This window comes from Arabidopsis lyrata (genome assembly GCF_000004255.2).
Source record: "Arabidopsis lyrata subsp. lyrata unplaced genomic scaffold ARALYscaffold_1, whole genome shotgun sequence".
NCBI lineage: Eukaryota > Viridiplantae > Streptophyta > Magnoliopsida > Brassicales > Brassicaceae > Arabidopsis > Arabidopsis lyrata.
Window position 1 is genome coordinate 16,820,564 of NW_003302555.1, and position 25,875 is coordinate 16,846,438.

At 42.8% G+C, this 25,875-nt stretch overlaps 3 protein-coding genes across 3 annotated transcripts; 1 reads left to right on the top strand and 2 right to left on the bottom strand.

The window, feature by feature from the left end:
* Window positions 1–3,983: 3,983 nt before the first annotated feature.
* LOC110224964 (uncharacterized protein At3g43530-like) lies at window positions 3,984–6,131 on the bottom strand. Its single transcript, XM_021013137.1, has 4 exons — window positions 5,182–6,131; window positions 4,941–5,099; window positions 4,308–4,851; window positions 3,984–4,227 (listed from the first exon to the last, which is right to left on the bottom strand). Exons 1-4 carry the CDS (start codon window positions 6,118–6,120, stop codon window positions 4,034–4,036), a joined length of 1,836 nt encoding a protein of 611 aa, XP_020868796.1. The 5' UTR covers window positions 6,121–6,131; the 3' UTR covers window positions 3,984–4,033.
* A 12,703-nt stretch (window positions 6,132–18,834) lies between these two features.
* LOC9329914 (melanoma-associated antigen 8) lies at window positions 18,835–20,679 on the top strand. The gene is made up of 7 exons (XM_021013154.1): window positions 18,835–18,991; window positions 19,059–19,107; window positions 19,205–19,457; window positions 19,535–19,687; window positions 20,065–20,170; window positions 20,278–20,392; window positions 20,482–20,679. The coding sequence occupies exons 2-7, from the start codon at window positions 19,060–19,062 to the stop codon at window positions 20,521–20,523; spliced, it is 717 nt and encodes a 238-aa protein (XP_020868813.1). The 5' UTR covers window positions 18,835–18,991; window position 19,059; the 3' UTR covers window positions 20,524–20,679.
* LOC9327220 (5'-adenylylsulfate reductase-like 4) lies at window positions 20,649–22,619 on the bottom strand. Its single transcript, XM_021013147.1, has 4 exons — window positions 22,035–22,619; window positions 21,714–21,901; window positions 21,513–21,637; window positions 20,649–21,310 (listed from the first exon to the last, which is right to left on the bottom strand). The coding sequence occupies exons 1-4, from the start codon at window positions 22,218–22,220 to the stop codon at window positions 20,880–20,882; spliced, it is 930 nt and encodes a 309-aa protein (XP_020868806.1). The 5' UTR covers window positions 22,221–22,619; the 3' UTR covers window positions 20,649–20,879.
* Window positions 22,620–25,875: the final 3,256 nt, after the last annotated feature.

Here is a 25,875-nt window from a genome sequence, read left to right on the forward strand (position 1 = left end):
TCACGGCCTGTACAACCAAGTGAGGAAACAGTTAAAGAATGGGAAGATGGTTTGGTTTTGGAAAAAGATCAAGAATTTCCTTCTAAGGAGGCAGTATGGGATTTGGTTAATAGAGCTGCAAAGGCCGAGTTGTTTGGTGTGAGATGTGTGAAGTCGGACCCGGTGCGACTTATGATTGAATGCAGTCAAGCTTCCATGGGTTGTGAATGGTATTTAAGAGTTGCTAGAATAAAGAAATCTGATTTTTGGAGTGTAAGAGTTCACAAAAATATGTATACATGCTCTAGGTGTGAGGAGAGTACTAGATATTTTAAACAAAAAGGCACACCACGATTAGTAGCAAGTGTTTTGCATGAGGACTTCCGTGGTCAATTGAAAACACCGGATCCTAAAACCATCATGACTCTTGTTAAAGGAAGACTTGGTTTGGATTGTTCCTACTCCACTGCCTTGAGAGGGAAAAAACAACATGTTAGTGATATGCGTGGGAACCCTGAAGTTTGCTACACGATGTTGTATGCTTATCTCCACGTGTTGAGAGAGGTGAATCTTGGGACAGTAACGGAAGTGGAATTGGATGCAGAAGAGAGGTTCAAGTACTTATTTATCGCTTTAGGAGCAAGTATTGAAGGGTTTAAGGCAATGAGGAAAGTGTTAGTGATTGATGCAACTTTTCTGAAAACTGTATATGGTGGGATGTTAGTTATTGCAACAGCTCAGGATCCTAATCGTCACCATTACCCCATTGCGTTTGGTGTAATTGATAGTGAGAATCATGCTAGTTGGAATTGGTTTTTTAGAATGCTGAGAAAGGTAGTACCGGATGAAGATGATTTGGTTTTCATAAGCGACAGACATCAAAGCATCATCAAGGAAGTGATGGATGTGTTTCCAAACGCATCACATGGTCATTGTATATGGCATTTGTCCCAAAACCTTAGGCCAAAGTTGATTGGGGACAAGGACGTAGGTGTTGAGAAATTCAAGGAATGCGCTCATGTATATACTAAGACCGAGTTCAACATTCAGTATGGTGATTTTAGGAGAAGGTATCCTAGAGCTGCTGAATATCTGGATAATTCTGTTGGGGTTGAAAAATGGGCTAGGAGTCATGCTGAGGGAGACAAGTACAACATAGATACTAGCAACTCCGCAGAGTCAATGAATGCTGTGTTTAAGGAATTAAGGAAGTACCATCTATTACCGATGATTGATGCGATATTGGAGAAGTTTTCTGAATGGTTCAACAAACATCGAAAAGATTCTGCCAATGCATCGAACACAACGCAGGTGGTGCATGTTGTGGAGAATATATTACATATCCGATGTTGACGGTCACTGAGCTTAACAGCTACCGACGCGAATATAGCGTAATTGGAGTTGATGGTTTAACATATTTGGTGGACTTGGATATGAAATCTTGTACTTGTATATGTTTTGATATAGACAAGTACCCTTGCATCCATGGTATAGCCGCAGCCATTAAGCATTGTCGGAATGAATGGAGAACAACGGAAGTAAGCATATATGGTCTTTGTTCGAAATATTACTTGATCGAGACGTGGGCATTGGCATATTACAAAACGATTTATGTTGTGCCGCATGAGTCTCAATGGACTTTCCCGGCTGACTACGAGGAGAAGATCGCAAAACCGCCGGATTACAAACCAAAGAAAGGTAGAAATCAAGAAACCCGGTTTCCATCCACCGGGGAAAAGCGACGAAAGAGGACCCAAAACAAGGCACAACCTGGTATTAACTTGGAGAGTTGGTTGCAGCCCCCTCCCAATGATGAGAATGGTTAACTTGAGTTTATGTGTTTTACTTGTATTTATCGCATGTGCATTAACAATTTAGCTGGTTCAACTGGGTTCAGCTAAGAACATGTCTGTGTCTCGTTTGTGCATTAACAATTCAGCTAGTTCAACTGAGTTCAGCTAAGAACATGTCTGTTTGTTTTAAGTTGTATTTGTATTCGTTTATATACTGAGTTCAGCTATTACAAGTAAGTTTCAATATGTTCCATAAGTTGTGCATTAACTATTGAACTGGTTCAACTTGTACAACTTGTACAACTACGATAATATTATAAAACAATATTTTTTATAAAAATAATGAAATAAAGAATAATTATATAATAGAATCATAATAGAATTAACTTTTAAAGAAATCTTAAACATTGAATACAACTTTTTTAAAAAAATCTATGGAAAATGATGTTCTCACACAAACAACCTCTTCTAGTATAAGGGATACTTACTATAAGATAACCTAAATCATAGTGAAAGACGTGAAAACAATGATTTGGTAAATATAATATTATGTAACCTTTGGATATGCCAAATAATTCAGAATAATCATTTTTCCAACTTATAATTAATTATTTAAATACTAGTCCAACTTAAAACAAGAAAAAGTGTTAAAAGTCCAACTATGTATCTCATAGTACAACTGGACAACTATGAGTATTTTCAGCCATCATGGGTCCCACATATTTAATACTATTAAACAAGGTACAGCCGCCAAACTCAATTTATTTTAAAAATTATTTTTGTTTTTAGATATTCTTTTAAAAGGAAAAGGAAGATAGATCTAGGGTTTTATTATAAGTTCCGTCTCTCTCTCTCTTACCTAGTTTCTCTCTCTCTCTCATTTGCGAAACCCAGAAAAGTTTCACATTTCGGCGAGCGAGATCGGAGATCCCGGCGGCGAGAGCGGAGATCCCGACGGCGAGAGCAGAGATTTCAGCGAACGACTCCTATCTAACAAGGTTGGTGCTTTCTAATTCCTAGATCTAGGGTTTGGGTTTGTCGATTCGGATTTGGATCAAGGGTTTTCTTATTTGATTTGTAATTCCATAAGATCTAGGGTTATCCGTTTTTGATTTGTATTTCATAGATCTAGGGTTTGGGTTTGTCGATTCGGATTTGGATCTAGGGTTTTATCTAGGGTTTTTAAATTTCCGATTCTTCTTGATTTTCTGCAGTGAGAATGCCAATCAGTTATACTCAAAGCTCCGAATCGGAGCCGAGTGAGGATATGAGTTGGGCAAGAGCCGACGGTAATTGGGGGGTTCCGAGATATTGTTTCTGTGGAACCCTAGTTAGGCTTGTCGTGTGTGCCACTGGAGATAATCAAGGAAGAAAGGAATACAAATGTCCAAATTCTGAGGTATTTAGAGATTTTTTTTGTAATTATAGTGATGATTAATTATGTTCTAATGACTATGTTATTCGTTGTCTTATGTTTAGGATGGTGGAGAACACTTGCATAAGTGGTGGGATCATGCAGTTGATGAGGGGTTTCGTGTGATACATACCAAACTTGAAACTCAGAAAGAAGCAATCCACCACGCTTACCAAAATCCTATGTTGGAGTCAATTCGTCAATCCATACGGGATATGCGTGCTCAAATCGAAGATCTTCAGAAGCGAGCAGTGGAGAAAGAAACGGAGATTGGTAGGCTGAAGGACTTGCTATCTAAGTGGTAGTAATAACCACTTATGTATTTATGTATTTCTCTAAATCTTTGTAGACTTCTTATGTTTGTAATAACCCTATGTAGACTAATCTCCTTTATTTCCTATTAGTTTCTTAAGTTTGAACTAGTGACAAAGTTTTATTTCTGTAATTTGTGTAAAACATAATTGCTAAATGTTTAACAAGTATTTGACCAAGTTTTATTTCCAAAATTGCCTTTGCTTTGACATAGTTGTACCACGAAGTTGTACCGTCTTGACCAGTTGTACCGTCTTGACCAGTTGTACCAACACAACACAGTTGTACCAACACAACACAGTTGTACCAGTAGTTGTACTGACTTGACCAGTTGTACTGACTCTGCAGTTGTACTGACTTGACCAGTTGTACCAACAATAACTAAATCCAAAAACAACCAAAATAACTAGTAGTAAATCCAAAAACAACCAAAATAACATCAACAATAGTTCCTACTAGTTCAAAACACAAATAATTGTGTCCAAAAGATTTTTTAGTTTTTTCCTACACCACCAGCACACATCAACCATAGTTCTTACTTCTTTCTCCTTCTCTTCGGCTGCACTTCCACAAATGGTGTCTTAATATGTTGGGAAGCTGCCCTTGTTCGCTTCTGTCCGGTTGCTATTACAGGTCCACCCTCTTGCTGCTTCCTCTTCTTTGTCTTCTTGCCCTTCTTCTTCTCTTTTCCTTTCATCTCTTCCTCATTCTTTTTCTCCTCCTCATCACCTTCATACAATGTACAAAGAAAACAGTTTATTAGTCCATTTTAAAAGTTCAGGAATTAACCAAGAAACTTCTACACTCACCTTGTTCTGGAACAGTTGGAGAAATGGGATTATACAAAACCAAATTCATGGTTTGACTCGGTTGACTCGGCTGCCCACCCTCAAAATCATATCTTGTCCCACATTGTGGTTCCATAGGCGACCCATATGGCGTAAACGCCGGACCCTGGGATGCCACAGAAACTTCAAGAGCCTTCACTCTATTCTCCATGTCACTAAACTTCTCCTTCATGGTTTGAAAGCCATTGTTCACCACTTCTGTTAGTGAGTTTATAGATGCAACAAGGTTAGCAATATCAGAACTCTCTTTCTCAGGGACTTCTTGCTCAGGGACTTCTTGCTCAAGGTCTTCATTCTCAAGAAACTTATTTCCAATCTCTCGGGACGCCTGGTCCAGCTGATACATTCCTTCCCACCATATCTTTTTCTTCTTTTCTACTAGACGCTCTCTCCAACTGTCAACAATGATATCAATCTGCCCTAGGCCATCATCAACATTATCTTCAATGATTCCAGCCAACAGAGATTTTTCATATTGGTCTGGTACCAATATGCTGTCAATATCCTGTGCATACACACACATACATTTAACTTAGACTCTTTATCAAATACATGACACAAACCAAATAATAAAATAAAGACAGAAACTCTAACCTTGCTAGTCCCAAGCTCTTGATATATTTCTTCCAAAGGGATACCTTTCATGGCAGATTCTTTAAACTTGTACTTGCACATCCTTGGACAGTCATTTGCTGCACGTACATGTACTCTATATTTCAGTCCAAGATGTGGAATAGCCTCATAAGCCAGAATCTACAAAAAAAACACACACAGTTAATATCATAAAACCATATATACAACTTCAAATACTCAGACATCAAAAACAAAGGATTACCTCCAGAGGTACAATGAATCCACTAAAGCTAGGTTGAACTTTAGGTTTGACAGACCCATTCAAATTCTTCATCATATTCCAGATCCCTTTCATACATTCTGAGAATGAATACCTGCCCCATGGATATGTCTCACATGCATCCAAATCATCAATAATCCTTAAGAGAAAGGATTCTATGTTTCCATCACTTTTTGAGCTTGCTTTTAGTATCTTGCATAGGAAATACAAGACTACTAACTTCTTCTTATCAGCTCCTTTCCAACTCTTCTTTTCCTTCAACTTAGCTAATACATCAGATGCCTTTATCTTCTCAGTCCTTTTGAAGATTCTCTTCACAAACCTCAAATTCCCCATTTCCTCATGCTTCTCCGGGTATTCCTTGCAATTAAACCCAGTTAGCAACGCATGCTCTTTGATGGAGTACCTAATAGGTACTCCATTAACCACAAACCAGCACTCCCTCTCAAGATCTGTGTCAACTGTGCGCAGCATAAGCATCCACATGCCTTGAGTCATGTGGTTTGGCTCCCTAGGCATGTGGAATACATGCTTGAACTGAGAGTGACTTCTGAACCATATTGCCTCGTCTTTAAACTCTTTCTCAATCAACTTCACTGTCTCAGTCACTTTACACCTAGTTCCTATTTTACACCCTTTGGTGTATTCTGAACTATCTAAGCACATCTTCTCTGGCGGAAGTGGCTGGGAATCATCTTCATCATCATCATTACCATAATCATCATCAGCTGTTATACCAGCAACGTCCTTACTAGCTTCAGCAGCCTCCTCCTCTATACCATCTTTAGCAGCAGCCTCTTCCTCTATACCAACATCCTCTTCAGCCTCTATATCATCTTTACCAGTACCAACATCACCATGCTCATCCTCTTCACTAGCATTACCAGCAGCATCATCCTCTTCCTCATATGTATCCTGCATATTCAAAACATAATCGTTGAGTTTAAGTTGTTGAACTACTTGTCTCAAAACACACAATTCAAACAAGTATATAATCGGGATAAGTTGAACTAGTTGTATCAAGACACATAAATTCAAACCTATATATTCTCCGCTTCAATTATACCAAGAACTAGCATCAAAAGTATATATACTCATATTCAAAGACAACCTAATTCACTAGTTGAACTAGTTGTACCTTGAATACCATTAATCCATTCTCAAACTAATGTATACTTGAGCAGTAACGGTCTCTTCCTCTTCCTCTGATGCACCCACGAGTTCCTCCTCTGCAGCCTCTACTGCTTCTATCAGACTCTCTTTTCCAAGTTGAATATCGGAATCATCAACTGCTACTTGTCCTTCAGCATCATCCCTTTCCAACTCGACGCTTTCGTTTCCTGGTTGACTCTCGGAAGCATCAACTGCTGCTTCCTCTGTCGAATCAGTTTGCATCCCGACGGTTTCACTTCCATGTTTCCCCATGGAAGCATCTGTGCGGAAGTCGAAACTAACACAATCAAGATTTGTCTAGGGTTTTATTTTAGGGATACGATAATCGTGAATTCTCAAAGAACAACAGAAACGATTGTAACCAAAGATGGTGTTCTTGGTATTATTAAGATAAAGATGACTTTGATCGTACAAGAGTTTGATCGTAAAAGGAAAAAGATGTTTGTGCTGTGAGAGCTTTGCGTAGTGTAAATTCTAGAGCGATATTGCTTGCCCCTTCGTTTGAGCCTTGAATCTGTTTATATAGGGATGATAAACCGCCTCTCCAGCGATATTCTCGGAAGATTTCCATTTATCTTGAAGTCGGCCAGAATATCGTGGATTAGGATAATTTCCTTATTCTTCGGAGTTTTTGGAAGACTTCCTGATTTGAGCCGATCCTTCGCGATTCTTCTTTATCATTTCCGAGTTTATCGGAAATGATCCTTCTTTTTCGGAAATGATAACTTGCTTGGAAATGATACTTTTGAAGAAGAATATTTACTAAGTCTTTGCTTCGGGTGATGACGAATACTTCGCCCTGGAGAACTTATGCAATCAGCTCGGGTGCACAGGAAGGATCGGCTCGGGTACCTTGGCGTGAACCGGTTCGGGCGGTTGAAGAGCTGGCTCGGGTACACAGGAAGGACTGGCTCGGGCACTCTAGGATGGCTTATCTGAGTATCCCGAGGCGACGGGCTCGGGCGCTCCGAGGCGATTGGGCTCGAGTACTTCCGAGACAACTGGCTCAGGTACCCCCGAGGCAATTGGGCTCGGGTACTTGAGATGTCTTGTTCAGGTATCCCCGAGGCGATAGGCTCGGGTCTAAATCGATTATGTGGATAACCCGAGGTGGATGATGCGATATCCCGAGGTGATCTCTGTAAAGCTCCCGAGGTGTTCTAAGTCTGGCTCGGCGCCAAAGGATGGAATCCGACCCCAACAGTTAGCCCCCCAGCTCGTTAGTTTGGGGAACCAAGCGTGACGAGCTCTATGACAATCAGGCCGAGCCGTTTACTTTGGACAGTTCGGTCCCTTTAAAGTTTTTTGGCGATTCGAATTCCTGTCGTTTCATCTACTCTTGGCGTGTGACGGTTGGGATTCCTTCTCGAGAAGTGGAAAGGTCTTTTCGCTGATTCCCGAGATTCATGCGGATGCAAAGTATCCTACTCAATTCGTGCGTACCCGACGCGCCTTAATCGCGGATACGATGTGTTTTATTTGTCTCGTTCGTACCCGACGCGCCCTAAATCTCTATAAATGTTAAGCCTCCGACTTTTTTTTCTCATTTCGCAATTGCAAAGGAAAATTTTCAAGGTTCGTTCTCTTCTCTCTGATCTTGAGTTCTTGCATTTTCTACTTTTTCCGTTATACTTCTGTCGTAGCGCCACCGTCATTAGACCTAAGTTGATTTCTCCGATCTGTCGAACTTTGTTCCTCCGATCAACTTCTTCAATCCCCCAGGCCAGAAAATGTCTCTCTCTGATTCCAGTGATTCGCCCCGAGGTGACACTCATCTCCCTGTCTACAAGAGAAAGATGGTCTGGAGTTCTTCGAGCGACCCCGAGGCGGATACCACGGACCATCAGATCGTGTTGTACCGTGGTAGTGATGCAGAGTCGGCTTCACAGGAAGAAGGCCCGAGCCGTTTCATCGTTCGGGAAGACGCGATTGCAAATGTGGCTCGGGATCAGGATTTGCCTGACGATCCCGAGGCGATTTTGAATAGGAGGGGGATACATCCACCGGCAGTTGGTGAAGCTGGAGTCTCACGCTGGCGAAATGCCCCCGAGGCGTCTCTTCTTCCTATTAAGGCCGAGGAGGTTCATTATGACTCTGACGAGGCGGCCAGGTTGCTTCAAGCTAAAGTCCAAGCAGCCAAGGGTCAACAGAAGAGAAAACGAGCCAAGAAAGCTAGGAAACCCGATCCCCCGGGTTCCACCTTATGCACGGAAGACTCCCTTCGGGATCTCAAGGCCCGGTTCGGTTTTAGCGAGGGGATTGAACTAAGACTTCCAACTCCGAATGAGCGAGCAGACGATCCGCCCGAGGGGTTTTTCACCCTTTATGAGGGGTTTTTCTACCATTGCTATCTTTGGCTTCCAATCCCGAGGCCGATTTTGGCGTTTCTGTGGTCGTACAAGATTGCTCTATCCCAGATAACGACCCGAGGCCTGCGGCATCTAGTGGGGATTCTAGTCCGAAGTATTGAGACGGTCAATATTGTCGGCCTTAGCCACTTGAGGAATCTCCTGGAGATCCGGCGCATACCAGGCCCCATTGAGAGATTCTACATATCTCCGAGGCCAAATAGGAGGGTTATCGGTGGTTTCCCGAGCAAGGATGAGAAGTACACCGATAACTTCTTCTACGTAGCTTTGAATGAGTATAGTGTCCACGAGGACTACTTAGGGAAAATTGTCGGAAATGGAGACAAATCGGTACTATGCCCGAAGCCGTATTTGCTGTTTCGTTTTGCTTTAACCTTTTTTTCCTGACCGTTTTTCTTATTCATGCAGATCGGAACCCGCTGTTTCTCGAAGACGTTCCCGAAGGATTTCTAGATCTCCACGACGAACTGATTGCTCGGAAGTGCGATTGGACAAAACACTTCTCCCAGGAAAGAATTGAGAGAGCCTTGCGTCTACTGCACGGAGCTCCTTGTCAATCCTCTTCCGAATCGTCCGATCATCGCCTAGATCATCTTATCGAGATGCAGGGCGCCGCGCAGTCTCTGAGAGCCAGGAAAGCTGCCGAAAAGAAGGCGGCTAAGGAAAGAGCTGTTTTGGAGGCAAATTTCAGACCTCCTACTCCTTCCGAGGCCAGCCTTGAGGTCGTCGTTGGTGCCGAGGTGACTAATGAAGCTCGGGACATGACTTCAATCATGCCCGAGGTGGCCGATGTCCCCGAGATGGTAGGGGCTCTGGTTATTGCTGCTCCAGCCGCCGAGGCGAAACCCAAAACTAGGGGAAAAAGACCCCGAAGTGACGGCTCGGGAGTTTCCAGGAAGGAGAAGAGGAGTCGTAGGGAAACTCCAGTGTACAAGGACAAGATCGCGTCGGCGAATTTTGTCGCTTCTTGCTCGGGTCCACCACTGCCTGCTTCCGAGGCCTTGTTGGAGGCTCAAAACTACCGCGAAACCGCTGCGGGATTCCTGAAGGTATTGGTTCATTTCCGAGGCATCCTCGGTCTTTTAAACTTTAGAATTCTTGGTACTAACTTAAATTTTTGCGTCCCAGGCTTTTCATTCGATGAACAGCATGGTTCGAGCCTACGACTCTTCGAACCGGAAATACGAGCCGAGGCGGAGGTCAGGATTGCTGAGGCGAATGCCAGGATAGTCGAGGCAGATGCCAAGAGTGCCGAGGCTGAGGCCAAGATTGCCGAGGCGGCGACCATGATTGCCGAGGCAGATGAGGCCAGGCGGAAAGCCGAAGCGTTGGCCAAAGCAGAGAAGGTCGAGCGATTAAAGACGGCCGAGGATGGTCTTCGCCTTCGTCGGAAGTTGGAGGCTGAAGTCGAACGCTTGAACTGACTATTCACCGAGGAGAAGTCTCTTCGGGAGAAGGAAGTAGGTCGGGAGAGGAAAGCGGCTAAGAAGGAGTTCGCCAAGAAGATTGAGGCGATAGAGGCGAAGATGGACCTGTTCGGGAAGGCGTCCGAGCGCTACATGTTCCTGGTCCAGGCTAGGACTAATGCCGAATTGATTGCCGATCTTGAAGGCGGCAAAAACGTCGAAGATGAGAAGGAGGAAGTGCTCCAATGGAAAGCGGAGTACGGAGATGCCGAGGAAGAGTTCGTGCGGATTGGAACCGAGCTGCGAGAGGATCTGAGGCTTCCTCCGGCTTCTCCAGATTCTGTTAAAGATAATTTCAGAAACAGATCAATCGAGGGAGTTGCCGCGGGGATTGGCATTACGGATCAGGCGGGCACATTTCTGCCGCCCGTGGCAGCGCATGTCGAGGAGCGAGACGAATAAGTCGGAGGCGTTTTTCTTTCTTTTGTTTCATGTTTCGAGTTTCTTTTGTAAAGACTTATGCCTGGATGGCTTTATCCACAGAATATATGTTCTTTCTCAAGTACTTGACGCTAAGTAACTAGGTTTAATCATCGATAAATTAATCCTTTCCGAGTCGTTTTAACTTCCGAACCGAATTATACACCAATGTCAATGTAATTGGGTTTTGGTAAAAATGAGTTTCGGTTCCGCAGAAGTTAACTTTCGGAATAGCGAACCAGTGTTAAGATAACTGGGTTTTTGTAAGTGTGACGTGAAAAAGTTAAATTCTCCCGAACCGTTTCAACTTCCGAACTGAAAGTGAAATGGATCGTTTACCAGTGTTAAGGTAACTGGGTTTTGGTCATATGGGACTAATCTTTATCGGTTGCGACCCGAGCTGATATAGTCGATGCCAGTGCTTAGAAGCGAACCGGGGTACCAGTGTTGAAGTTAACTGGGTTTTCTGAAGACAATTTATTTGGCAAGATATCTCCGACCGAATCGTCTCGAATGCTTGTATAGCGCGCTGTAACCGAGGTGGTGAAATGAGCTCTCTGTTCGTGGACGTGGCCATCGTCCGAACGGACTTTTAGCTTTATAGGTCGATAAGATGACCGTAAAAGTTTCCGAGATTGATTTCGGGATAGATGTCGAGGTGGATAAAATTGAAAATCCGAAGGGTAAAAAAAAGAATTTGAAAATTTAGTGGGAGTATATGTATACGGACCCACTCCCCCCTTTTTTAATTAGGGGGGGTAGCTGAACTCGTTCGAGGACGAGCTGCCTACGTACCCTTTTCAGGGATCAAGCCACCCCGTAGTTCGAGTACATGCGTACCTTAGGTTTTTAGCGGTAATATTTCCTTAGATGCATTGCGTTCCAGGATCTAGGTACCTCTTTGCCGTTCATGTTGATGAGTTCGTAGACGCCGGGGCGGATTACCTTTGCGATCGTGTAAGGTCCCTCCCAATTCGTACCGAGCTTACCTGCCATCTGCTCGGCGGTATTCTGGAAAACTTTGCACAGTACGAGCTCTCCTTCGTGGAAGCGGCGATGCTTCACGTGAGAATTGTAGTACCGAGCCGTTGCATTCTGATAGTTCTGTATACGGATCAAAGCCGAATCTCTTCTTTCGTCAATTAAGTCCAGCTCGTCCAGCATCATCTGAGTGTTGGAATTTTCCTGCTCGGGGAGAAGACGTCTTCTCAGTCCCGGGATTTCGGCTTCGGTGGGAATCACACACTCCGTGCCATAGACAAGGGCGAAAGGTGTTTCTCCCGTGGCCCGCCGCGGCGTGGTTCTGTGCGACCATAGTACTCCTTCTAATTCATCGGCCCAGCGGCCCTTCTTCGCATCGAGGCGCTTTTTTATTCCGTCGAGGATTGTCTTGTTTGCCGCTTCGGCTTGACCGTTTCCTTGAGGGTACCGAGGCGTAGACTTGCTGAGGCGAATTCCCCATTTCTCGTAGAATCCTTCGAACCGAGCCGAAATAAACTGTGATCCGTTATCTGTAACGATCTCGTAAGGTATCCCGTGGCGGCATATGATGTTTTTCCAGACGAAGCTCTCGACCTGCGCGTCTTTGATGCTGGCGTAGGAGTCCGCCTCGATCCATTTGGAGAAGTAGTCCGTCAGTACGAGGACGAGTTTCTTCTGCTTGGAGTTGTGCAGAGGTCTGATGATGTCCATGGACCATCGCATGAATGGATAAGGCGAAGCGATGGAAGAGAGGAGCTCGGCGGGTTGATGAATGGTTGGTGCGTGCCTCTGGCATTTATCGCATCGTTGAGAAAACTTCTCGCAGTCTTTGACCATCGTTGGCCAAAAATATCCGTGGCGTTTGATCTTTATAGCCAGGGCTCTTCCGCCAGAATGGTTTCCACAAGATCCGCCGTGTACTTCTTCCATGACTCTCCGAGCTTCATTTCCTTCGACACAGATAAGGAGGGGACCGGAGAATTGCCACTTAAAGAGTTCTCCGTCGATTAGAGTATACCGAGCCGCTTTGGCCTTAAGCTTCCGAGCTGCCCATTTTTCAGTAGGAACTTCTCCATCGGCTATGTAGCTCTGAATGGCTCCGATCCATTTGGCATCGCTTCCATATTCGGGCCTGGTTGCATCCGTAGTTTGCTGGTCTAGCTGTTTGATGTCCATTTCTTCCGATTCTTCTATCTCCCGAGCTGTTAGAACTTGATCCTTGCTATTATCTCCAATGCTCGGCTTTTCGATGAACTCAACCGGTATGATTCTCTTCAGATTTGGATCGGAGGTTGAAGCTAGAGCTGCTAAGGCATCGGCCGATGTGTTCTCACCTCGTGGGATTCTGGTTAACTCAAACTCTCCGAACTGTTTTGCTAAGTCTTGCGTGAGAACAAGGTATGCTTCCATTCGTTCGTCGCGAGCCGCGTATTCTCCATTGAATTGATTAGCCACGAGCTGGGAGTCGCAAAAGGCTCGCAGCTTGTTGATCTTAAGTCCCCGAGCCAGCTTAAGCCCTGCTATCAGCGCTTCATACTCAGCCACGTTGTTAGTTGCGTCGAAATTTAGCCGAAAGGATTGTTCGAGAATTTCACCCTCTGGTGATGCTAGGCGGATTCCGACGCCAGAACCTTGTTTTGAGGATGAGCCGTCGACGTGGAGGATCCAAACAGCGTTGGGTGACTCTTCTCGGGCGTTCTCTGTTGGCAGCTCGATGATAAAATCGGCCAGGACTTGAGATTTCGCGCATGTTTTGTTCCTGTATTCGATGTCGTACTCGCTGAGTTCTACCGCCCACTTAGCCAAGCGTCCCGATTGGCTCGGACTGTGCAGGATGGTTCGGAGTGATACGGGCGCCATGACGACAATTGAGTGAGACTGGAAATATGGCCGTAGCTTCCGAGCTGACATTACTACGGCGAGGGCGAGCTTTTCAGTTTGCGGGTAGCGTGTTTCCGCGTCGGTGAAAGTTTGCGAGACATAAAATATCGGCTTCTGCTCCCCTCTGTCTTCCCTGACTATGACTCCACTTATAGCCGTATCAGAGACTGCGATGTACAGGAATAATGGCTCGCCTGGGACTGGTTTCGCTAGCACCGGTGGATTAGCCAAATACTTCTTCAGTTGCTGGAAAGCTTCTTCGCAGCGATCGGTCCATTCGAATTTCTTGTTCCCGCGCAGAGTATCGTAGAAAGCCAGGCATTTGTCAGTGGACCGCGAGATGAATCGGTTCAAGGCTGCGACTCTCCCGGTGAGACGTTGGACTTCGCGCTTGTTCTGTGGTGAGGGCATGTTCAGTAGAGCATCGATTTGCTTTGGGTTTGCCTCGATGCCTCGGTGAGTTACGAGATATCCCAAGAATTCTCCCGACTTTACTGCGAAACGACATTTTGCCGGGTTGAGCTTCATGTTGTGCTCGTTGAGCTCGCGAAAACAGTCGCGTAGATGGGCTATGTGATCGCTTTCCTCAAGGGATTTGACTAACATGTCGTCGATATAAACTTCCATCGTCTTCCCGAGCTGCTCGGAGAACATCCTGTTGACGAGCCGTTGATACGTTGCGCCAGCATTCTTGAGTCCGAAGGGCATGACTTTGTAACAGTAGATACCTCGGTCTGTGATGAATGCTGTCTTCTTGCGATCGTCGGGGTGCATGAGAATCTGATTGTATCCTGCGAAAGCGTCCATGAATGATAGCAACTTATTTCCCGCGGTTGCTTCCACTAAACGATCGATATGTGGGAGCGGAAAACTGTCTTTAGGGCAAGCTTTGTTCAGATCGGTGAAATCGACGCAGACTCTCCACTTGCCGTTCTTCTTTTTAACCACGACAGGATTTGCTAACCAGTCCGGATACCTTGCTTCAGAGATCGAGCCAATCTTCAGGAGCTTTTCAACTTCGGCGTTCACGGCATCTGCGCGATCCCGGCCCAATTTTCTTCGCTTCTGCTTGATGGGCTTGAAAGATGGATCAACATTCAGCTCGTGGCAGATTACGTCGATGCTTACTCCAGGTAGATCTTCAGCCGACCAGGCGAAGGTGTTGATGTTCTCTTTGAGGAATGAGATGAGCTCGGTCTTGATTTCCTCGGTTAAGTCGCTGCCAATTTCCAGGCATCGTTCAGGCCGTTCGACTTCGAGGCTAATGGAGATTACAGGATCCGAGGTAGGCTTCTTCTCCTCGCGCGTCTCCTCGATCTGTAATTGCTATAACTGTTTAGATATAGCCTTCTCTTCACTCCGGCCAAGTTTTGATTTCTTGTGATCGGTTTCAGCCTTCGCTTCAGTGACAGGGTTTCGGAGTTTGTGTGCTGCCATGAAACACATCCGAGAATTTTTCTGACTGCCCCATATCGTTTTCACGCCATTAGGGGTCAGGAATTTGACACACAGATGATATGTTGATGCGACAGCTCGCATTAGATTTAACCACGGGGTTCCCATTATGACGTTGTAGATGGTAGGTCGATCGGTGACTGAGAAGTTGACTATCTTTGTTACCCCGCCGGCTCGGACTGGTAGTTGGATGGTTCCAAGCGTCATCAAAGTTTCCCCTGAAAATCCGAGGACAGGCCTCGGGGTCGGAATCACCTATGACATGTCGATGTTCATTCGTTGGAGCGTTTCGCGAAAGATTACGTCAATGGTGCTGCCGGTGTTAATTAATACTCGGTAAATATCATGGTCTCCTATCGCTAATGTGACGACAATTGGATCGTTATGAGGCATGTCGAGCCCGTTTGTCTCGCTTTCTTCGAATATGATCACGTCGTTAGGTCGATCGAAGCGTCTTGTCCAGTTGCTAGGCGTCTCGGCTCGGCGTTGATAAGCTTTGATTGCCGCTACGGTGTCAGGACAGTATGGCGATCCAATCATTATGGTAAGAACCTTCTGCCGCGTACCATCTCGGTCTTCGTCTTCCGACCCCCGAGTTCTTTTCTGAGACTCCTGGTTCCTTGGTTCGGGGTCTCTTCCTGGGTTGATCTGCTCGGGCTCCGGTTCTGGCTCGAGGTCCTTAAGAGTAACGTTTGTCCCGAGCTCTCCAGCTAGGAATTTGGTTGCTAACTTGGCTCCGAGGCTTCGGCATCTCGAGGTATGATGGCCGAAAATTTTGTGGTGTTCGCAATATTCTTGATCATTGCTCGGTGGCTGATCCCTTGTCCAGGTGAAGGACTCTCTTCCTCGCCCACGGCCTCGGCCTCTGCCGCGGCCACGGCCTCGGGGCGTGTCAACCTGGTAGCTATGGTATACTGAGAAATTACGCCCTTCGTGATGCGTATACGTACTGCTCTCACGTGTCTTTTTCTGGACCGGAGGCGTCGCTTGGGCTTTCTCGGTTTTCTCGGCTCGGGGCGCCTGTTTCGTTGGCTCGTGCCTCTTTGCTAGCAGCGCCATCTCTTCTTCGTGGGCGACGAAATCCGAGGCTCGGTGCAGCGCGTCGCAAATTGTTGTCGGTTTAGACAGATTCAACTCTTTCCTGAACTCTGACTTATACCAGAGGGCTTTCTTTAAAGCCGAAAGAGCGGCTACATCTGTAATTCCTTCTACCTTGGCTAGCGTCGATTTGAAGGTTTTGAGGAAATCTCTTAACGGCTCGGTGGGCTGTTGAGACAGGGACCACAGATCCGCGTCGGAGGTTCCGGGGTCGATGAGCACGGAGTATTGCTTGAGGAACAGTGTCGACAGCTCGTCGAAACTGTCAATCGAGTTTCGTTCCAATCTTGAAAACCACTCTAATGCGGGTCCTTTGAGGTGTTCTACGAACAGTAGGCACAGACCTGCATCCTTTTCCCCGGGTTTGAACCTGGCTCGGGCCACAGATATCACGAACGATTTAATGTGGCACTTTGGATCGGTTGATCTCTTGTAAGAGTCGATTTTGAACTTTCCCAGATTGGACATCGTCGTTTCGGAAATTCTTTTGGTGAAAGGCGTATTCCGAGATTCTTCCAAAATTCGGTCGATGTTCGGTGCGGAGGATGAAACGCTATGTATCTGGGTTTTGACGAGCTTCATATCAGCTTCCGCCTTGGCTAGGGAGGCTCGTATCTTGCTTAGCTCGTCTTCTCTTTCGGATTCTTCGGCCTACCTTATGTTTTCCTCAGTTTCTTCATCGTCAGTGAGATCTGTTCGCTCGGCGGAGTTAGCTCCGGCTCGGGTACGCTCATCTTGCAGATCATCTGGCTCGTCCGTTAAGTCCACTGCGTCAAGCTCGGTGGGATCATCTTGGTTCTCGCGTCTGGTAGGGTCGGCTCGGGTTGCGACTCTAGTGTTGCCGGTTGGTGTCGCGAACGTGAGTCTTGTTGGGTTGATGCCAGGTAAGTCCCTCCGAGCTCGTGGCGGCCGAGTCTGGAAACGCGTGGTTTTTGGTTGCCCACGTGTTGCGATTTCGTCGACTCGCTGCGCCAAGGTTTTGTTAGCTTTCTCTTGGTCGTCAGCTTTCTTCTGGAATTTAACCATCAGGTCTTTCAGTTCGGCTAGAGTCGCTATGATCGTCGGATCGGCTTGAGGATTCTGAGGGTTCGGAGGGTTCGGGATCCCTCCTCCAGCTGGTGGTGTCTGACAACCGTCTTCGTTCATCGTCCTTTTCAGTAATCGAGTTCTGCGTCTTAGAGTAAGAGAATTCTAAAGTACTCCCCACAGACGGCGCCAAACTGTGGAAGTCGAAACTAACACAATCAAGATTTGTCTAGGGTTTTATTTTAGGGATACTATAATCGTGAATTCTCAAAGAACAACAGAAACGATTGTAACCAAAGATGGTGTTCTTGGTATTATTAAGAAAAAGATGACTTTGATCGTACAAGAGTTTGATCGTAAAAGGAAAAAGATGTTTGTGCTGTAAGAGCTTTGCGTAGTGTAAATTCTAGAGCGATATTGCTTGCCCCTTCGTTTGAGCCTTGAATCTGTTTATATAGGGATGATAAACCGCCTCTCCAGCGATATTCTCGGAAGATTTCCATTTATCTTGAAGTCGGCCAGAATATCGTGGATTAGGATAATTTCCTTATTCTTCGGAGTTTTTGGAAGACTTCCTGATTTGAGCCGATCCTTCGCGATTCTTCTTTATCATTTCCGAGTTTATCGGAAATGATCCTTCTTTTTCGGAAATGATAACTTGCTTGGAAATGATACTTTTGAAGAAGAATATTTACTAAGTCTTTGCTTCGGATGATGACGAATACTTCGCCCTGGAGAACTTATGCAATCAGCTCGGGTGCACAGGAAGGATCGGCTCGGGTACCTTGGCGTGAACCGGTTCGGGCGGTTGAAGAGCTGGCTCGGGTACACAGGAAGGACTGGCTCGGGCACTCTAGGATGGCTTATCTGAGTATCCCGAGGCGACGGGCTCGGGCGCTCCGAGGCGATTGGGCTCGAGTACTTCCGAGACAACTGGCTCGGGTACCCCCGAGGCAATTGGGCTCGGGTACTTGAGATGTCTTGTTCAGGTATCCCCGAGGCGATAGGCTCGGGTCTAAATCGATTATGTGGATAACCCGAGGTGGATGATGCGATATCCCGAGGTGATCTCTGTAAAGCTCCCGAGGTGTTCTAAGTCTGGCTCGGCGCCAAAGGATGGAATCCGACCCCAACAATCTGGTTCTGTCGTATCTGCGGTTTCTTTTGTAGGTTCTACCATGGAAGCATCCCCTGGTTCTGTCGGACGCCCCGCCGTCGATTCATATTCACCTTCCCCGTCTCTTACACGAGCCATTCCAAAATTCCCCAGATTTCCGACAGATTAGAATATGAACAAGGATAACGACGGTGCAAAATTCGACTTAAACGGTGAGAAATTGAAGAAAATCCATGAAATATGAGAAGAAATCGGAAAGAAATCAGAGAAGAAATCGGAGAAGTTACTTAGGGTTTCGAAAGGGGATTTTTCTGAGAAAATACGAAACGATTTCTTTTTTTCTCTGTTTATCTCTCAGTTGGGCTTGCTGTGATGGGCTTCGCTCGAAATAATCAGTGGGCTTGGATCGGATCAGTCGAAACGGGTCACCGAGATCTGATGCTGGATATTTACTTTGGGTTTTTGGTCTTTTCATTATTCTGGATTTAAATCCCTTTAAATTTAATTCATCTAATAATAAGGGTGGCATTCCATCCTTTTTTTCTCCAGAAAGTGGCTTTCCAGCCATTGATTCAAATTTAAACCGAATTAAAGAAGAAAAATCTGATATGAAACCAAAATTTCTTTGTAAATTAAAGATTTAACAAAATCAAAATCCAAATTGAAATCGCAACCAAAACCATACCAAATCCTAAAACCCCTCTCCCTGAACCAGAGACTGTTTCGTTTCTCCCGCCAATCGACAATACCATAAATTAGGGTTCACGAAGCTTCCGCATTGCGTCTCTCTTCCCAATTTCTTCCAGGTAAAATCTCTCAAATTCATCGATTCATGTCTCCAATTTACGCTTAATTTAGCTAATTTGATTTCAGAATGGCTGACGAAGAAGACCCTCTCTCTCAATTTGATATATCCAAAGAGGTAACAGATTCACTTTTGGGAATTTTGATTTCGAAATATGTATATGATTTGGTCTTGAGATTGATTTTTGTGATGATTTGATTTTGAAACAATTCAGGAAACGGATAAGTTAGTTTCAGAGGTGATTAGATTCATACTATTCAAGTTTCACCAAAGCTCAGGAACTCCAATTAAAAGAGAAGATTTGACTCAGATTGTTACTAAGAACTATCGCCAGCGAAATCTCGCCACACACGTGATTAACGAAGCGAAGAAGAAGCTTTCTAATGTGTTTGGTTATGATTTGAAAGAGCTTCAACGTGCTCGGGCTTCTTCTAATGGTCAATCTAGTAGGCTTCCTCTGTCACAGAGTAAGATTGGCATTGTCTTTTAATAAGCAGCACCGCGTCTCGGCGATTAGCTAAATGTTTGTTTTCATTCATGTTAGGTTCTGTTGACTCGAAATCGTATGTGCTTGTTAGTGAATTGCCGTTGGAAGTGTTTAGGAAACATGTTGTGGATGAAACTACGAGTCCTATGACTGGCTTCACGTTTGTGGTTCTTGCTATTGTGCAGCTTGCAGGAGGTAAAATCCCTGAAGGTATGCATTACTCGATCTTTTACTACGATATTTTTTTGGTTTCGATGCAATGTTCTATGCTTTCGATTTGCCCTTGTCCTGCGTTGGTCTAATTTACGGAATTTAACGAGTTGCTGATTTAGTAAGTGCTTCTTCTAGAGTCTGTGTTAAGAGATAAAGAGTTAGTTTTTGTTGTCGCAATTCTAGGAATCATAGTTAGAGAGCAAAGTCGTAGCTTTGAAGTCACAAGTACATTATATAGATTTGTTTAAGATCCTAAAATCTCTATGATGAATTAGTTTTGAGAATCAAATCAAGAGTATATGACACAGGCTTGATTTAAGAATTTGTTTGTTGACGTCTTTTCTCTTGCATCTATGTTTTCTCAACATCCTTAGAAACCCTTTGGCATCATTTGAAGCGAATGGGATTGCACGAAAGTGATGAGCATAATCCTGTGTTTGGGAACAACAAGCAGACCCTGGAGACATTAGTCCAACAAAGGTGAGACCTTTCTTTAACCTTGTGCATAACACTGTAAGGAATAAACGACAGAGGCGAAGATATTGGTTTTCATTGCTCTTCTCTAAATGTTTCATCCTTTTTTACAGGTACTTGCAGAAGGAGAAAGTAAGTGGCCCAGAGGGTAATACTCTGTTTTACGATCTTGCTGAGAGAGCGTTAGATCCACAAGTTAGCGAGAAAGTAAAAGATTACATTTCTCAGGTACTACATGAAGAACATACATCTTCTTTGTTGATGTTTTAATCACCTCTTTCAGCTTTTACTAAGATTTCGCATTACTTGGAATGCAGATCCTGAAGAATGATGTAGCAGTTGTAGAGCTTGATGATTAGGGGAAGATTTGGCCTTAGAGACTAACCAAACAGTTTGGTGCAAGTCTTTGACTCATGTATTTTGTAAGATTGCCTTGATTATTCAATTTGATGTATGAAGTTTCTTGACCAATTCTGATACAATATTGACAAAAAAATATGAATTGACTTTTATAATTTTGCCATCTGATGACATATACACTTCTACTACAAAATGTTCAGCTATGAATTAAGCCCTCTCCAAAGTTGTTGGTCTAGAGGAACTGCTGATTATACAGGAAAAAGGTAAAACTTTAACCTGAAAAGCTGTAACAGATGGATGATACAGCCAAAAACATTTTAGCTGACCAAATTTGCTAAATTATAGAAGTTTGAAGTCACTGAGAAGATGAACTTCTTCTGTTTGATGAGCTTGAATCCCCGATTGAGACAGTGGCCAAAGACTTGGAGGCCCATGCTCTGGCGTTCATGGCTCCTCCCTGCAGATTGCTTCTTCTGTGCATGCATAATTGTACAGCTCGGCTCAGAAACCCGATGGTATGTTCTAGCAGGCTTTCCAGTCTCATGTTCTGCGCAATCCTTCTCCAAGTGAATTTCATAAACATGACGAGTGTAGGGTATATCAGGTGAAGCAATCGTAACAGGACGAATACAATGGCAAGAGCCAGATAGGTCTCTTGTCGAAGCATATTCTCAGGTGATCTTGCCCATGTGAATGGGCAGTTTTCTGGCTCAATGTTGTTTTGGTTCCCGAGATGAGGAACTGATACGCTTTTGTCAAGAGAAGTTTTATCCAACGTTTCGATACCTACAATCCCATAACATTCCTTGTTAGTTTCCACTGGTTGAGCTATTCAAAAAGATCAAAAACAACTAATACCAGCACACAAAACCAACTCTTTTGTAACTACTAACCGCCTAACCTCATTAGGAAAAACACGACTATCAACACCAGGGTAAACACAGAACAGAAGAGACTACATATATGAGAAGCTAACAAAACACCTTACCGGTAACATCACTATAGAAAGCAACAAGAGAATCAAGCATTCTGGTTCCTCGGTATCGTGCCCGCATTGTCGAATTCAAAAGCAAAAGAGTGGGAAACCCATGAACTCCATACTTAGAAAGGGTACTGCAAGTAATCAAAAAATCATCACAACAAAAAATCAACAAGATTAAAGATTATGACGCTTTATTTATCAACTCACCTCGGCTTAACGGATGATTCCTTAATCGCAAAATGAGGAATCGAGGAATAGAGAGAAGCAATAACATCGAAACTCGGTCTAAACGACCTTGAAAATGGACACCATGATGCATAGAAAAGCAAAGCCACATAATCACACTTGTTCTTATGAATCATATCTAAAGCCAATTGCAACCAACGCTCATCACCCTTCACAATAAACATTACCAGAACCAAATTCAGTATTTGATAACATTCATAAGAAACAAAAGACAGATTCTTTCGATATCGAATTACATACAGAAACCCTAGAAATTGAAATCTGAGCTCTAATTTCAATTACCTCGGTGACGGCACCAAAATGAGGACGCTCGTCTGATTCAACACCAGAAACAGGACAAGTCTGATCTCGAAACCCAAAGATGGAATCTTTAACAGACCTCGTAGCACAAAACGGAACCCTCGTAGACCTCGTTAGATTCAAAAACACCATCATGACCAATAGCAACAACAAGATCCTCTTCTCCATTAAAAGATACCCAGAAGCTCTATCTCTCTCTCTCTCTCTCTGTCCCCACGAAATTCACAGAACCCAGAATAGAAATGCTGCAGATTTGTTGTTGCCGACAAATTAGAAACAGGTGAGAGGTTGATGTTTCTGGGAATTGAATCAATGGCGTTTTTAATGGAGAGATTTTTGTGCAGCGTTAATGGATTTTGTGATTTGAGGGAGATATTGAAGGATATCAATGAGGAGGAGAAGGCGGTTGTGGTTGCTGCTTGGTACTGGGTATTGCTCGTAGGAGGAACAAACCAAATTTTTTTTTTTTTTTCCAATACAATGTCGTGATAAAAAATAGAAAACAAATATAGTTATAAAAAAAAATCCAATTCTAAACCGGATTTTTTTTATAGTAAAATAATAATTGTTTTAAGAATATGATTTTGATTTTCGATTTCGGTTAAGGACTTGAGGAGGTTTTTTTTTTCTTTTTAATTTATTTAATATATGAAAAGTTAAGCGTCAACCACATTCCAAATTAGATATTTACATAGTTTTTTTCGTAATTTCTTTTGTCTATTTTTGTTAGTCTAAAACCCCCAATTATTTTTGTTTTAATTTTATTCTCTTGTAGAGAAATTCATAATGTAACTTTCTAGTATTTGTTGGATCTATTTTTAAGTAGTTCAATTGATTTGATGTGCATTTGCTGCTAAATTGTTGTGTTAATTGAAGTTAAACCCGACACACGTCACTTGTTTCTTTAGTTATTGTAGTTTGATGGTAACTATGTTATTTTATGGGTCTCATACTTTATTCATTTTCTTTAATGCCAAATAGGCTTACAACTTTCTTGGTTAAAGCTCCACTTAATTTAATGCAAAACAAATATTTGAACAAAAAAAAAAGTTGAGCTCAAGGTTATTTCTTTTCTTTTTTGGTTAAGAAGTTCATTTCAAAATTCTCTGTAGTAGTTTTGGTTAGTTTTTTTTTCTTTAATATTATATGTTCATATATAAAGAAAAGCTAAAAGAAATATTTTCTCCATTTGTTAACAGCTTAAAAGATCTATGCAATTGCTAAAGTTAGAGTCGATCACAAACATATAAAAAAAACTTCTTTTCTATCAACAAAGCAAGGAAACCACTAAGAGGAAATTGAAAACATGTCTGAAAAAATGAAAAAATGAAAAATAGAAAAGAAAGACGCTAACTGTTGTGGATATCGAATCTGACACTTCGAATTTGTAATAAAATGTGGGACAAAAATCAAGAACAAAAGTACCAAAGTATTTGTGATTTAGTTTAGCTTTTACGTAATAGAAAATAGTAAAGAAAAGTGTATTATTACCTTGTATTCAGAGAAAATCCGTTGTCTTCTTAAGTTTTGGGACTACATATTATAAAATCCGTTGTATTTTTGTTTACACTACATATTATAAACAAAAATGACTAATGAATGCAATTATTCCTCATAAATGTGTCCGTTTTGATTAGGTAATAAATGTTGCAATGTTTGAATTCGAATTCTCCTTAGGTTTCTTCTTTTAGGACTCGTAATGGACATGACTCGTTTCTGATAGATCTTTGGCTCTCTGCGAGCTCATGATCAGAATCTTCGAGTTCTCCCACCTGGTGACTTAGATCGTGGTTGTGGGCAGTCATATTATGACGTGGAGATGATGTGGATTTCTCCCTGTGGATTTCCGACTCTCGGTTCGGGATCTTGTATCAACAAATGCTGCCAAGAAAGTGAGGGTTTTGGGAGCTCTCTCAATCTCTCCTTTTTGAGAAGTGGTTATTATGTGTTTAGGAAAAGTATTAGAAAAACATGAACCTCGATTTTGTCCATAGAATTTGAACTACTGGAAACATGCTCCATTACATGCCCCACCACTACACCATGCCTCAAAACAAAAAATGTAAATGTTAACTTCCTCTTACTTGTTTTTGAGATGTGATTAAAAATCATAACAACGATACTCTTTCGCAGAAAATACATAATTAAAATCTTGAACTCACAGTTACCATTAGTAAACTTTTTCACGTATTTTATTCCGTCACACCGGTATCCAACAAACTTAGGATTCTTTGCTACACTCAAAATTTTATCACATACTATAGTTCAAATAAAGTTTACAGAAGTTTAAAGGGTGAATTTGTGCAGAGACAAAAACTGGACATAAAATTAGCTAATCAACAATATGGATTTTTGGTCTTTAACAAAGATAAATAAATTAGATAAATGGGTCTCGAGTTCTAAGTAATAACGAAAATGCCACAACTTTATTTGTGCATGCGCGTGGTGGAGATGTTTTTGACTTTTAAGGCATTCGGAAGAATAAACAGACATGTAATAAATGTTCACCTGTTGATAGAAACAATGAGGTGACAGTTATTAAATGCAATGACTTTATTTGAGCTTTATGAATTTTGAATCCGTAATGAAAGCAGTTTTAGACGGGAATCGAAAAATGTAAACAACTAACATAGTTGCATGGATACCTAATAAATAGTTCTTCGAATTTTTTAAACAACTAAGCTAGTTGCATGGACACCCAATAAATATTATATATGGTTTTGACATTTTGTATACATATAAACAAATACATACATAGAGCGTTAAAAATAATTATAGTGTTAAATAATTCGGTCTATGTATACATGTCAATACATATATATATAGAGAACGTTATTAACATTTTTGTACATGTAAACACATACATAGAGCTTTATTAACATTTATATATATGTAAACACATATATAGAGCGTTATTTACATTTGTATACTTATATGTACGCTACAACGCTCCGCTGCCGAGTTAACAAGAAATGGGCCAACTTCCCCGAGAATGACGGTTTGGAGTAAACATCGAGTAATTTTCCAAAGCACGGACAAATAAGCTCAAGCTCCGACGGTTGCAAAGCCTTGAGGATAACCTTGATCGCATATAGCTTAAAATACTAGTTCACTCGGTCTCCTACTGGCTCTTCTCTATCAGCAAACAAACGAGAAGGAAGTTCCAGAACAGCCATGTCATGCAGAAAGAAATAAGGGTAATAAGTTGTTAGCAAAGGATTAGATCTGGAATTATAGAGCAGTATACGGGAAGGGCTAAAAGAAAAAATAGATCTGTAAAGGTGGTGTCGAGAAAAGTAGAGATCTAAATAGATCTGTAAAGGTGGTGTCGAGAAAAGTAGAGATCTAATTTATCCGAGGGAGATCTATGATTATACTAGATCGAAACCCATAAACGGTAAAAATCGAAAAAAGACTATTCTGAAAGCGTAACATGATGGCGTTTGGAAATAGGAAAAACAAAAATAATTGACAGTGTTTATAAAACATCGAAAACCGAAAGAAAATGAGAAGCCATTAAACTCGCGAATTCTGTTCTCCGACGAGAACGACGGTTAATATAACCCCAGAGACGACGGCTTACCGAGATGATAATGCTAATTCCTTCGGAGGGAGAGTTTGATGAAAGAAAAATCAGATGTGAACAGAGAGTGATGGGACTTAGGGTTAACAGTAGCATGCGCGGAATAATGAAGAGAAAAGAGAGAAGACACCCAAAAGTCGGACTGCGAAAATTAGATAGCTATAACACGCAACAGTTTCTCGAGAATGCCAAAATTCATTGCCTTTGTCTCTCATAATGGGCCAAACTTTGATCTACAGT